General features: G+C 38.9%; 1 protein-coding gene across 2 annotated transcripts in view; it reads left to right on the forward strand.

The window, feature by feature from the left end:
- Positions 1–13,601, forward strand: part of TMEM200A (transmembrane protein 200A) — a 57,953-nt gene extending 44,352 nt beyond the window's left edge. For both annotated transcript variants that reach the window (XM_054819617.1, XM_054819616.1), the window contains one exon: positions 10,441–13,601. In XM_054819617.1, coding sequence (XP_054675592.1) covers positions 10,457–11,932 — 1,476 coding nt within the window. In that variant the 5' untranslated portion in view covers positions 10,441–10,456 and the 3' untranslated portion in view covers positions 11,933–13,601. The remainder of the gene's footprint in view (positions 1–10,440) is intronic.
- Positions 13,602–13,839: the final 238 nt, after the last annotated feature.

The following is a 13,839-nucleotide window of genomic DNA, read 5'->3' on the forward strand; positions in this document are numbered from 1 at the left end:
TTCTATTTATACTGAAAGCAGAAAGATGTAAAGATATAAAATTGTCTACTTATTTCACCTATAAACATAGATAACCCAGGATCTTTTCAGTTTACTGAATATGAATGCTAATAATGTGAATGGATAAATGTGTTTAAAATAATTATGAATATTTTGCTAAATAGCCAATATCTGCTTCTTGTTGTAGTACAGATTTTCAGTAGAAAGTGGATTTACACAAACCAAAGGGCTAAAATAGCTTAGAGACAGATTTTGTCACTTTAGTCATAAAGGACAGTTATCACCTTACTCAATTTGGGCTAAAAAAAACCTTAGCTGTTTTTTAGTAGAAAAACTCAGACAAACTGGAGAATGCAAGCAAATAAAAGGAAAAGTAAAGCCTAGTATATCCAGCTTTTATTTATCTGTGTGCATATTCTATTTTTTGCTTCTAGGAAGAAAATGAAAAAAAACACTTTATTAGTCAATCACCCTTTAAACACCTTTTCTTCAAATCTTATAAAGCTGCTTCCCATTTTTGTTTCCCCAGTCTTTTTTTAGCTCCTTCTTGCTTTTCGTTGTAGTTCTGTACTACATTTTGGAACAGGACATGATGTATCTGTGCATAAGAAGTGAAAATTTCTATGCATAAGTAAAGAAGTTATCGGTACACACTTCTGAAAACAAGTTACAGCTCTCAGTTTATTGATAATTTAATACAGTGAATACAGAGATTACAGTAGGCATTCCACAAACATCCAGTGCCTGGGAGCTTGTGTTTCTTTAGTCTGTCATCTAGGACCTGAGCTAAGCTGGTACAGCTACAGAGAGCAGGACAGCTGGGAATTCGGGACATCACACGTGACAATGGCAGGGCAGGAGGGTTTACACTGCATGAGTCAGGCGTTTTGTGGCCTGAGAACGTGTTTGGTTCAGTGTATGATGACTGGGAAGTTGTGCTAGACATAAGAGACCCAGTGCCAACCTCATACTACATGAGTTTTATGTTGGTAAAATCCATGAACTTCTGTAGACTCACACCTGATTTACCGCAGTGTGCCGGTAAATGTAGTTGAGGAAGGAATGAATTTAAGAGTGCAAGTGGGCCAGGCAAACATTTGTAGACCAAATCTAGGCCAAATGATAGAGCAGTGTCTTGAAAGCAAAATATAGAAACGCAGGTTCCTTCTTTCTCTCTTTGATGTGCGCTCTGTGCCTTTGTGAGCGGCTAACGAGCTCTGTGTAATGCTGCCGATATTAAATGTTGCTGATTTTGCATGGAATTACAATATATGACCCACTGAAAGGATCAGGCTGAAGAAGAAATAATAACAAAGAGGATAAGCAGCTCAGGCATTCATCTTTGTGCAGTACTGCTGAGTGTTCACCTTACTTTTGACTTTGGCATAATAGTGGAAATAATTAATAGATATGGCAGATACTGTAAGAGATGAAGGCATTCAAAAGGGATTTTTCTTTGGTGTGATTTAAATAATGCAGTCATGCCATTCCCTGAACCTGGGTAACAAGTCACTTAGCATAGATTGTCTTTATCAGTATTTCTGAGTTTGTAATTTTTAATTCAAATTCCATAGTTATTGGTTGATTATTTCAAATTAGTTTAGAGCCAAATAAAGTCCCACTTGATTTCCAAAAAGGAATTTCACATTAATAAAATGTGAAGAAAGACATTTGCAGGCTGAAGCAAGTTCAGCGTGTGTTCCCCAGGGAGGTCGGAGGTTGAAGCTCTTGCCCTGCAAACAGTCTGAGCAAGTGGGGCTGGTTCAGCCCTGGAGAAGAGACGGCCCTGGGAGGACCTAACAACAGCCCCCCAGTCCCTACGGGGGGGGCGATCAGGAAGATAGAGCCAGGCTCTTCACAGTGCCACATGGTGTTAGGACGTGAGACAAAAGACACAAGTTGCAACAGAGAGGTTCAGACTGGGTGTCCCTGCCCATGGCAGGGGAGTTGGAACTAGATGATCTTCAGGGTCCCTTCCAACCCCAACCATTCTGTGATTCTATGGATACAGGGGGGAACTTTGTCCCCATGAGGCAGTGGGGCAGTGGGGCAGGCTGCCCAGGGAGGCTGTGCTGGCTCCATTATGGGGGGGTTCCGGACTAGACTGGACACAGCCTTGAGCAACCTGGTCTGACCATGCAGCTGTCCCTGCTGTGAGCAGGAGGTTGGACTGGAGACCTCCTGAGCTCCCACTTAGCCTGGATTATCCAATAATCATATGATCCTGTATCCACATTGCATATATGAACCAGGGCTCTGACCTGCTGAGGTCATTTGAAAACTAAAATGGCGCTCTTCAAGCTCACTTCCATGTGCTTTCTGAAGGAAGGAGAGACTTGCATTACTGCGGACACAAACTGATTTACTGTGAAAGTTTGGGTATTGATCAGTTGTATCTTTGTAACAAAATTCTATTCCTCATCCAGTTCAGAGGTTCACTTAATAGTAATGAAGTGTAATTTTCACTTAATAGTAATGAAGTTCGGTGTGTTCTGGGTTTGTTTTTTAGACGGGGGTTTTACTTTTTCCCCCCTCCAAATAATAGTAGAGGGTTAAAGGTTTTTTATTGTATTTTTTGTTAAATAGGGTAATTTTATAACCTTTCCGCTGAGTCATTATGCAGACACTTGGTGTAACATCTTGAGGAAGGCTAGATGAGGAAGTCATACTTACAGTCATACTTGGACTTTCCTAGCTGTGAAAGTCCTGCTTTAACACAAGGCAGTGGACAGTCATAAAGGCCAGGATAGGGAATGCCATGGCCCAGGCTTGCTAATGAAATAGGATGAACGTGAGTCCAAATGGAGATTTGATATATTCAGTGTGGACTCAGTGTGGCTCCTTCAACTACTTGCCACACCTGACAGTTGCATCAAAGTCACTTTGATAAAAGGGAACTGTACCTCTTCGTACAATGTAAAGGTACCTCTTTGCATATGTTTCAAACCAGTGTGAGACAGTGTAGTTACAGAAATATGTATAAAAATGAGATATTATAACTCTCATTAAAGCCTAGATTTGTTTTTTAAAAATTCATTTTCCCTTCTTAGTTTGTTTCAATATCCAACTTTTTATAGTAGAACAATGAGCTGCTTCTCTTTTGTTCCTAATGTGTGTTCAGTCCATCCTCTAGATCCACTCCAAATGAGTGCTTTTCTGTCCTTCACAATTTGTGGACCCCCTGGATTCCTTAAAGCAGTAAAAATTGTTTTAAAGAAAGTTCTGATGTGCCGTGCTTAGTTACCTTTCACAGATTCTGCTGGACCCCTGTGGTCTTGCTTGGACTAGTACAGTGCAGATTTCAATACCACCGCCAGATCTAGATTTTTAAAATAAATGGATCACTGCTGGCCTTCAAATTTCCCAACAGATTTTGATCTGTCCTTAATACCAAGATTTTATTTTCCACTTATGAATGCAAAGATTTTACTATTTAACATGGTACTATTGTAAAGCAAATACAGACCATTTGATACAGCTCCATGGTCTACTAATACCCAGGGAACCTCAGTTTCTAATCTCTGCAATGGACCTTCTGCCTGCTGCTGCCACTTGGACACCCTGGTGCTCTTGCATTGCCAGACCCACATGCAGTGAAACTGCTTGAGCGATTTGGCCGGCTTCCATAATCTGACTGGCAACTGGGAGGTTAAGAGGACATGATTAGTCCCTAAGCTTATCCCTTTACAGCCTAAAAGAGACACTATTAAAGGGAATTTGAACTCAAAGGGTTTGTTTCAGCTGGAAATTTCAAAGCTTTGATGTTTTAAATAGGCACGCAATTTCCTATCCTTGGCTTTTGCTAGCCTGACTTTAAAATCACAGCTGAGGTTATGAAGGTTTTTAATACCACATTTCACATGCTTTCTTCTCACCTATTGTCAGTTAAAGTATCTTTAAGATACCCCATAATCATGAATACAAAAGACGTCTTTTGCTTGCTTGCTTTTCTTTTTTAATCTGTTCAATAAGCTCATCTCTTGAAGAGTGGATATGAGGAGAGAGATGTATCATAACATAGTCCCATTGGTGTGCTAGGCACTTGGAGGGGGCTGCTTTTTGAACTACTAAGTAAAAATGTAATTTGGGATGATTTTTCTGCTTCTTGTGGAACTACCGTCTGTTTGGCTCTTGCTGTATTATCTCTACCAGAATGATTAATCCCTTTGGGCCTATAAAACTGCATGTTTTTACCTTTGGAATAGAACAGATTGTACCAGAAGACAACCTCTATGCATAGATAACATATTGATATGTATATATTATACATCAAGATAAAAGTATAGATGTGTTAATACAGCTTAATATTGATTTGTTTACTCAGTTGTTATCAGTTCTCTTATTACTTTATCATTTGCATTCTTGATTATGAGAAATATTTTATGAGTAATCAGTCTCTCACATACCTCCTTCATTTCTAGGACTCCAGGTTTATCAAAGGTAAAAGATGATGTCCTTGATGTTAAAATTTTTCCGCTTGTTAAAATTGAGTCACTTAAATGATAACAAATCAAGTACTAATGGGAAATAAATTTCCTAATCAGCTGAAATAGTAAGATAGAAAATGCTATGGTAATATAAACCAGGTTCTGTCACACACTACTTCTTACTGCAGTAATGTTTATTTCTTTACTGAAAGACAAGAAGTGTACTTTCAGAAAGTTTTACATAAAGCTAAACTACAGGGAAATAGCATGTACAGTTCTGATAATTTCACATAATTAAGTTTCAATCATTTTTCAAACAGTAAATGTAAAAACAAGATATGCAAGCAACAAAGATTGAAGTTGGGAACAAGTGCTGAGAGATTAATTAGATTTTTAATAGACTATCTCTGGAAAAAAGTTGACAGCAGTACAGTTAAGGTGATGCTAGTCTTTAGGGAGGAAGGAGGGATATTAAGGTGGTGGCCTCATAGGTAAAAGAGAGAAATAAGTAGTTTATGGTTTGTGGAACCAGAAGTTAGTTGGAGCCACTAGTATGTGCTATGAAGTCAATTCCTTCCATTGAATCTGTGCTCTTGCACACACATCTTTTAGATTTTCCTAGGCTGCCTTCCATTAGAGCCGTTGTCTAAATAGCAGCTCTTGCCTCAGCTGCTGTTAAAACAGAAGTGTGCAGTCTGTAATACATTCTTGCAGTTGACACATCTCTTATATCTGGGATAATCAATCAGTGAGTCAACTGGGCTGAAATCCCATCAGATCCTATCCCACCCATTTTGTCATTTGCCTAGCTTCCAAAAGATAACCAGGTATTGCTTGTGTGGACGGCTCCTAGCTTCAGAAGGACTGAGTCACTCCGTATCTGCCATACCTCCCTGTGGAGGTGTCCAGGCTGTTCAAGTTGCTCTGTGCTCTGCAGCTACTCTAGCGAGTGCCCAGGTCACCTGCCTCCTGCCTCCCTTCTTTTCCGCAGGCTGACAAAGTCAGATACGGGTAATGCCAGCAGAATAAATGCAACATATTTCTGCCTGATCATCAGTGATAGCCTGATGTACTGGTAAAAAAGAAGGCTCCTTGTCCACCTGTGCTAAATTACAGTCTGCCTATGATAATGTACCTATGCCTTACCTTTGTATAACAGAGTGAATGTGCTGTTTCTTTGTTGATTTGAGGAGTTTGACCTCCTGACTTGGTTAGGGAAATACTTCAGTCTTTGCTTGGCAAATGCAAGTCTAGTTGGTTACTCACAGCCAACTGTTTTGTGAAAGCTGTTTTTACTCTCTTTCTTAAGTTTCCTTTATGACAGCCTTTCCTTGAGCATCTGAGCAACATTTCCCCATACAGAAAGGTGATAAAGGAGAATCCCTTTTGGCTTGGGCAGCCAGTGTAATGTAAGGAAAAAGCAGATGTCACTCCACATCCCAGGGGGTGACGCTTCTTTTATCATTACCCATTTTGCATCACGCCTGCAAACCTTTCCTGCATGAGTTTATTCCTCTGGCTCTATTATTCTCTTCTTAGATGGGCTGCAGCCCCTCTCGTGGCTCCTTACCCACCCATACTCTTGCAGGCATCATCCAGGTCTTTCCCTCCGGCTCCTTTTCTCTGTCCTAGCCACATGGCTGTCTGCAGGCCCTACTAAGGCTGTAGCTACCTGAGATAACTATCAGTAGCAACTGCTGAGGAGTCCTTCCTTTCTTCATGCTAAGGGACACACAACAACCTGTTACTCCATTTGCTGCTGGGTTTTTTTAGGGCATGTCCTAGAAAGTGAGCTGGATGCAGAGGACTGGGCTTAGCCAGGTGAGGCGTATCTTGCTAATGGCCACTGAAGAGGTTAGAACTGAAGCATCAAGAGCCTGAGTCATTCTCCTCTGTGCGAACAATGCAGAGGGAGAGTGAGAATGAGAGCGAGCAGGAGCTGCTTTACAGGATCTATACCAAGACAGGCTTTTCTTGGGTGATCTTTGAGTGTCTGACAGGGCTGGTGTCAGGGCCACTCTTTAACAACAGCACAATACAAAGCGAAGTTAAATGTAGGGATAAATCTGGGCCACTGCTTCTTTCACGACTAAAACCCTAAGCTGTCCAGGCCTTTGGACCTGATGTTTTCGCTGAAGATGAAACAAACAGAGCAGCTATGAGGTTAGAGAGTCACTCAACATTTGTTCTTCAAAAGGAGCTTGGCAGCTGTGGTGCTTTTGTATCAGCAAGACCGTTGTATTTTAAAAAAATGAATTACAGACCTGTCCCTTTCTTTTTTTCTGTATTCCATATCCATTTTACCGTAATTTGATTCATTGCAGAGCAAGCCTGTGTCATTCAGAGTGCCACCAAAGAGATGCTGTCTGAGCTTTTAGCATAATCTTCCTTTAACTCTGAGTCAAAGTCTTCTAAGGTTGGCTTGTTCAGAAGTTTGAATTCAGACTTCAGAATAAAACTAAATGTAATCACTGTAATAAATTAAATAAAAGTAGCAGCATTTGTCATTGGCACTCATGGCTGTTACGTGGTGAAAGTAAACAGATTTGCAGAATAATTCAAATGTATCTGCAATGTGCCTTTATTTTAAATATAATATTTTCTAGAAAAAGGTTTCCATCTTAATAAGCACTTCATTGTAATTGGTTTCTGAAAAGCTGTCTGTATGAAGTGAAATCATCTCATACCAATATGTCTGTTAATACCATTGATTTTATTAGATGTAGAAGAGATCAAAATTCAGCTGTTAATATTAAGTAGCATAGAAGCCTTACCAACACTGTGGCTTATTACAAATTATTATTCAGCCTGGAGAAAAGAAGGCTCCAGGGAGATCTAATTGCGGCTTTCCAGTACCTGAAGGGGCCTACAGGAAAGATGGTGAGGGACTGTTTATGAGGGAGTGTAGTGACAGGACAAGGGGTAATGGGTTTAAGCTGAAGGAGGGTCGATTTAGATTAGATGTTAGGAAGAAATTCTTTACTGTGAGGGTGGTGAGGCACTGGAACAGGTTGCCCAGAGAGGCTGTGGCTGCCCCATCCCTGGAAGTGTTCAAGGCCAGGTTGGGTGGGGCTTTGGGCAACATGGTCTAGTGGAGGGTGTCCCTGCCCATGGCAGGGGGGTTGGAACTAGATGATCTTTGAGGTCCCTTCCAACCCAAACCATTCTATGATTCTATGATTCCATGATTATTTACAAACCTGGTTGTGATTTTTTCCGTGAAAGAAGGGAGATTTAATAATATTGATGTGAAGTCAAGAAATAGGAAAGAGACTATTTCGATGTATAAAATATGTTTGGATCTTGTTGCAGCCAGACTTTATCTCCCCTGCATCCAAGTTCTGATGCAGGTAAAGTGAACAGAGGAACAACCTGTTCCCCTGAAATACTGGGAGGAGGCCAGACCTCAGTTTCCCTCTGTCCTTCAAGTTACTGGAGACCAATTAATAATGAAATTGAGATGTGGTTTTCCTGCATTTTTTGTAAAATTTGGAAATGAGAACTTTCTATAGAAAGACATCCTAAGATGTAATTTTTAAGAATGTTTTTGTTGGCTCTGCTTTTAAGACTTCGAGAGGAGATCTTGCTAGAGGTATGTTTAAAATATTTAGCAAGCAGATAGGAGCTTACTCCATTCACCCTTTGGTACAGTCCAGGTAGCTGTGATAAGCACAGTACAGTACACAAAATAACAAATCCTGCCATACCTGTGCAGTTCCTTGGCAGCCCTGAGAATGGACAGATTGGGTTGATGTGTGCCTGGAAAATACCACATGAATATGAAAACTCCTTGTCCCCCCAAAGGTCTGGGATCTGGAAAAGAATAATGTAACAAACTAGGTTATAGCTAAATGATCCATTCATTTCAGTAAAGATATGCCGTAATTCTCTTAATTTATTTCATAGAGAAAACTAATTACATTTAATTGAGTCATGACAAAATAAAACAGCTTTTATAATGGATGTCCTATCTAGAGATTCAAAACATTATTTTACAGAATAATGATCTTTTGTTTTGGCAGAAACCCTTAAATACATAGGCATATGAGAAAGTTTTGTTTTCATTTTTGAGGACTATCAATGTCAAATAACTTTCTTTGGGGGATTTTTAAATTGTTACATTGAAGAAAATGCATGAAGCATTCAAGAAATAATTTGGCCTCGAACTATTGAAATTGCCCAGATAGCATAAAAATAGAAGAGAATTGCAAAGGGTGAGAATTTCCAGAGAGATTATGAACATGAAACCTGACACCACAAGTGAAATTTCTGAGATTTTTTGAATAATGCTATGAATTTCTCTTTCACAAATTCAGAAAATGCTATGTACTTAGCACCCTGAGCCTTTTTTAAGGTCTTTCCTACATAAAGAAAAGGTTTGTCACAGTGAGAGCAGCAGCACTCTATCCTTTAATAATGAATCTGCAGGGAGGGAGTTCAGGTTGCTACTCTTTTTGTCTGTCATCTGAATTGCTGCTGAACATATAATAATGAACACTGGCTAATTTTTTTCTCTGGATTAGTCCTTCCACTTGGCCAGCTATCTCAAATTCCCTATTAATTTCATAATCAAGTTCATGATTGGTGGGTTGGACCGATTTCTGTTTGTGGATCTGCTTATGTGATACCTGCTTGCAGTGTTGGAAATCTATGGTAGTGTCCAAATACAGAGTCTGGCTGTTTGTTTCTCATACCATGATAGCTCTAATCTTTTTTTTCGCATGGGTGCACTGTTGAGATTTTTTTAAAAATGGAAATATTTTAAGAGATCTGATGAAAATTGCTGCCTGTAAATTGCAGTCACCAGTTTGCTTTGCCACTGCTTTTCAGCCTCTCACATTATTCACCCAGTCCAACTTTAGCTTTGTCTGCGTGTTAAACCATCCCCAGCTTTGGCACGGAGCCTTTTCCTCTGCAACAATCAGTCAGCCTTTCTTTATCTCTGAGCCTAGTAAGACCACCAAGGACAACATAATTTTTTCATACCTGGCTTATAGTATCTTAATTTTACTCTGTAATATTCTCTAGTATTCATTCTAATATTCGTTAATTAAGCTCAGAAACTATTTTTTAGTCTGGTTATAAGATACCTTGTAAAATAAAATACAATTATCTTGAACTGTGTTGATTCATTTCTTACTCATTAAAAAAATACCAAACATGGCTTTCTCTTTTTAAACCCATGCTGGTTAATGTTTCTCATGTAATAGACAACCAGGTACGAAAGTAAGTCTAAAATGAAACAATTTCCTCATAAAATGTTGAAGCTTTGAATTGATGAACTGGAAATTTATGAAGATTTCTTATCTGGTAGACTAAACTGAGCTATTTGATTTGTAGTCCATGAGGAACCAAGAAGGGGAGAAAAAAGATCTGGATGTGCATGAAAGAGGATTAGCTTTATTAAGAAAGGCAAAAATGATTCTGTAGTTGAGACACAGGTGATCTGAATGGGCTTAATAAAAGCTTCTTTAAATGGTAGAAAAAATATGTATTAATATATGCTAAAATCTATAGGGAAAGATCTCTTAAAGGGAATATGTAGAATGATCTGTATTCATAGTCATTGTGTGTCGTAGAAGTTTTTAAAAGAGCTACTAGCTAAAGTGCTAAAATGACCTAAAATGCATACAAGGTAATAATATCTTACTGACTTTGATGCAGACCAGTCCAGAGATAAATCATCTATTAAGACTTCTGAATATTTTCATCTTTAATCCTGATATATCACTACTAAGAGCACTAGCTTTCTGCTACTGTCTGTATCACTGATGGAAAATTTATTACCTATATTTACAGTGATAAAAGACTTCAGGAATTTTTTTTAAGATGCCATGTGAATCTCGAAACTATTATGTCATAACTGGATTAAGATATAGTAGCTTTTTTGAAGTCATGAATATTTTGATTATCAAGAAATATCTACAGATTAACAAAGTACTATTTATATTTGCAGACACAACCTTTGCTTGCCTCAATATTTCTCCTTTTTTTTCTTTTTTTTTTTCCCCAGGGTACAATATAGAACTATGATAGCAACCGGAGGAGTCATAACAGGACTGGCTGCCTTAAAAAGGCAAGACTCTGCCAGATCTCAGCAGCATGTAAATCTTGCCGCAGCACCAGCTTCTGAGGAGAAGAAACCAGTTAGACGCCGGCCCAGGGCAGATGTAGTAATTGTCAGGGGCAAAATCCGTCTCTATTCTCCATCGGGATTCTTCCTTGTTTTGGGAGTGCTTATCGCATTCCTGGGAATCGCAATGGCCATCCTTGGATACTGGCCCCAAAAGGAACAGCTTTTAGGATCTGAAGATCATCTATCTGTAAATGAAACCCAGGTCCTGAGAAGCCAAGGAAGCATTTTACTTCGTTTCTTTGAACAGCACGTGCACTCTGATAAGATGAAAATGCTGGGCCCTTTTACTATGGGCATTGGAATCTTCATTTTTATTTGTGCAAATGCCATTCTGCATGAAAACCGTGACAAGGAAACAAAAATCATACACATGAGAGACATATACTCCACTGTAATAGACATCCACACCCTGAGGATCAAGGAACAAAAGCAGCTGAGCAGTGCTTTCACTGGCTTGTTGGGGGAAGGAGAACTCAGGCACAGCGGGAGCTCATGTGCGTCACGGCTGGCTGCGAACACGGTTGCATCTTTCTCTGGCTTCAAGAGCAGTTTTAGAATGGATAGTTCTGCTGAAGAAGATGAGATTACCCTAAATGAAGATAGGACTGCCGGTAGCCTCCTGCCACCTCTGCTGACTGAGCAATCTGGTTCAGTCTTTGGACTTTACCCTCACTCCAGCAAGGCTTCAGATGACAAAAACACTAGCTCTATAAAGTGTGAAACAAAATCCATTGTATCATCTTCCATTAGTGCTTTCACACTGCCAGTAATTAAACTGAATAACTGTGTTATTGATGAGCCCAGTATAGACAACATAACCGAGGACTCGGAGATCACTAGGAGTCGGTCTAGAAATCTGTCGATGGATTCTCTGCCCATTCCACTAACTGATACCAATGAATCCTACAGACCGGCCGCTACCGTGCTGCCACGACACAATTCCTTTGTGGACACCCCATCTGATCAGTTCAAGTCTTCTATGACTCTCGGACCAAGCACGGGAAAGCTTTTATCCCCTGGCGCTGCCAGAAAACAGTTTGGGTCCAACACATCTTTGCATCTTCTGTCTTCACACTCGAAGTCCCTGGACTTGGACAGGGGTCCGTCTACGCTCACTGTCCAAGCTGAACAGAGGAAACACCCCAGCTGGCCCAGACTGGATCGGAGCAACAGTAAAGGATATATGAAACTCGAAAACAAAGAGGATCCGATGGATAGGTTACTTGTGCCACAAGCAGCAGTCAAGAAAGACTTTACTAATAAGGAGAAGCTTCTTATGATATCGAGATCTCATAATAATTTGAGTTTTGAACATGATGAGTTTTTGAGTAACAACCTAAAGCGGGGAACTTCTGAAACAAGATTTTAATATTTAAATTGCAGTTTACAAGATGTCATACAGTATTTTTTAAAAAAACATTTTGACAAGCATTTCCTTTTCAGTGAGACTAGTACAAGCCTGTTTTTAACCAAATGCTTAATGGCCCATTAAAATTGGCATGTGTGAACAGAGATCTTCACCTTTGTAATGCCAAGAGTTTTTTGTCTTAGTAACATACAGCTGCAATACTGTACACTGTTGTTGCTCAGAGAGTTTTGGTACGACTGATTCCAGTTTTTCCCAAGTCATTTTTTCTTTTGTTCTGTATAAGCATGTTACTTTTTATCAATTTGACTCCAGAAGCCTGCATTAGGAAAAAAGCTGCATTTACCTATAAGTTCTGTTTATTTAATGACTGCAAGAGTCTAGAAACAGTGCTTGCGGTCTAGAATGGGAAGTGAGCAGGAGCACATACTGGAATTGTCAAATCCAGGCCTTTATCCTAGGTGTTGTCTTTCACATACGGTACATCTCGGTAACTACAATCTTGCCATTGTCATTGTGAGAAACTTGTTTACATATTGGGGTGGGTGGATAGAAAAGAGTGGGTATTATTAAAAACATTTTTGTGAATTCATTGTAATTGGTCGAGTTGAATACCAGTGTTGTGAATATTAACTATGCTTTGTACAATAATCTTTCTACATCCATTGTAATTTAATCCTGTAATTCTGGGAAAACTTATATAAAGTAAGAAATCGGAAAATTTGTCTGGGATTAGTTCTCTAAATCACTTTGATTGGCAGCAGGTTTAAAATAAAAATATACAGATTCAATTAAAATCATAGGAATATGATGAATGCCAACAGAATTTTAGAAACCCGGTGTATAATAAGATGATATTGTGACATGAATCTGAAGAGAATAATGGAAAATGAATATATTGCCTCTCATTACAATAGCAAGAAGCTAAATAACTACATCTCTATGTTCAAAATACTGATACAAAGCATACAATTCCAGATATATACTAACGTAGTGTGAAAGCCCCTTGCCTAAATTTTGATTCATATATTTCACATAATTATTGGCATGATGGTTCACTAGAAGCTTAGCTGTGGTAATTTGCATTACAAGATTTTGCAAAAGGAATTGACATTTAAAACGTTTTTCTCAGCAAAGCAAGCTTCACAGTTGACAGTTGTAGGCTATTGCTAAAGCAAACAAGAATTTGAATGTGCATACCGGAAGGTTTTCATGTATTTCATTAAGGTATTCAGGCCGTGATCCTGCCATGACAGCCAAGCTAGAGAGTATCACTTCAAGCTGCAAGGCTCACCTAACAGGATGTTGGTCTTAATTGGTCGTTCTTGATATAGTCGCTTAACCTAAATACTCAGGAATTATTGTTAATGGCTTTTCCCAATAAGAACCAAACCTGTTAAAATGTCGTTGTTCTTCAATTACTTTGATTATGAAAGATCAAAGATAAAAATACCCTCTCTCTTTTTTTAATATTCAGCTCCATATTTCAACTGTGCGATGTTTATGTATCAGGAGCATTGCTCAGTGAATTGAGGCATAGTGTTAACTGTTAGAACCTCAAGCCTATATATTGTAACAGAGTTGGCTAAATATTTTGCTATGAAGCTTTTAATAACTTTCTGGTTTGTGTTCTTAAGACATTTGCTATTTTTTGAAATAAAATAAAACGTCTATCTACATATATCTGCTGTAAGACCTGTTTTTCCTCTATGATCTCAAATCTTCCATATCAAAGTATAATTAGGTATCACAACATTGTATGTAGCATTGAGCTTAATATATTAGACTGCTACTAGATATTTGGCTATGACTAATTGATTTCAATGACATCCCTACGCACGTAAAGGCTGAATATTTTTTTCATGTAATGTGAAATGTATTTGATGTGGTTTTGATAGAAGGAAGTTTTA

Source organism: Grus americana, chromosome 3, assembly GCF_028858705.1.
Source record: "Grus americana isolate bGruAme1 chromosome 3, bGruAme1.mat, whole genome shotgun sequence".
Classification (NCBI taxonomy): domain Eukaryota; kingdom Metazoa; phylum Chordata; class Aves; order Gruiformes; family Gruidae; genus Grus; species Grus americana.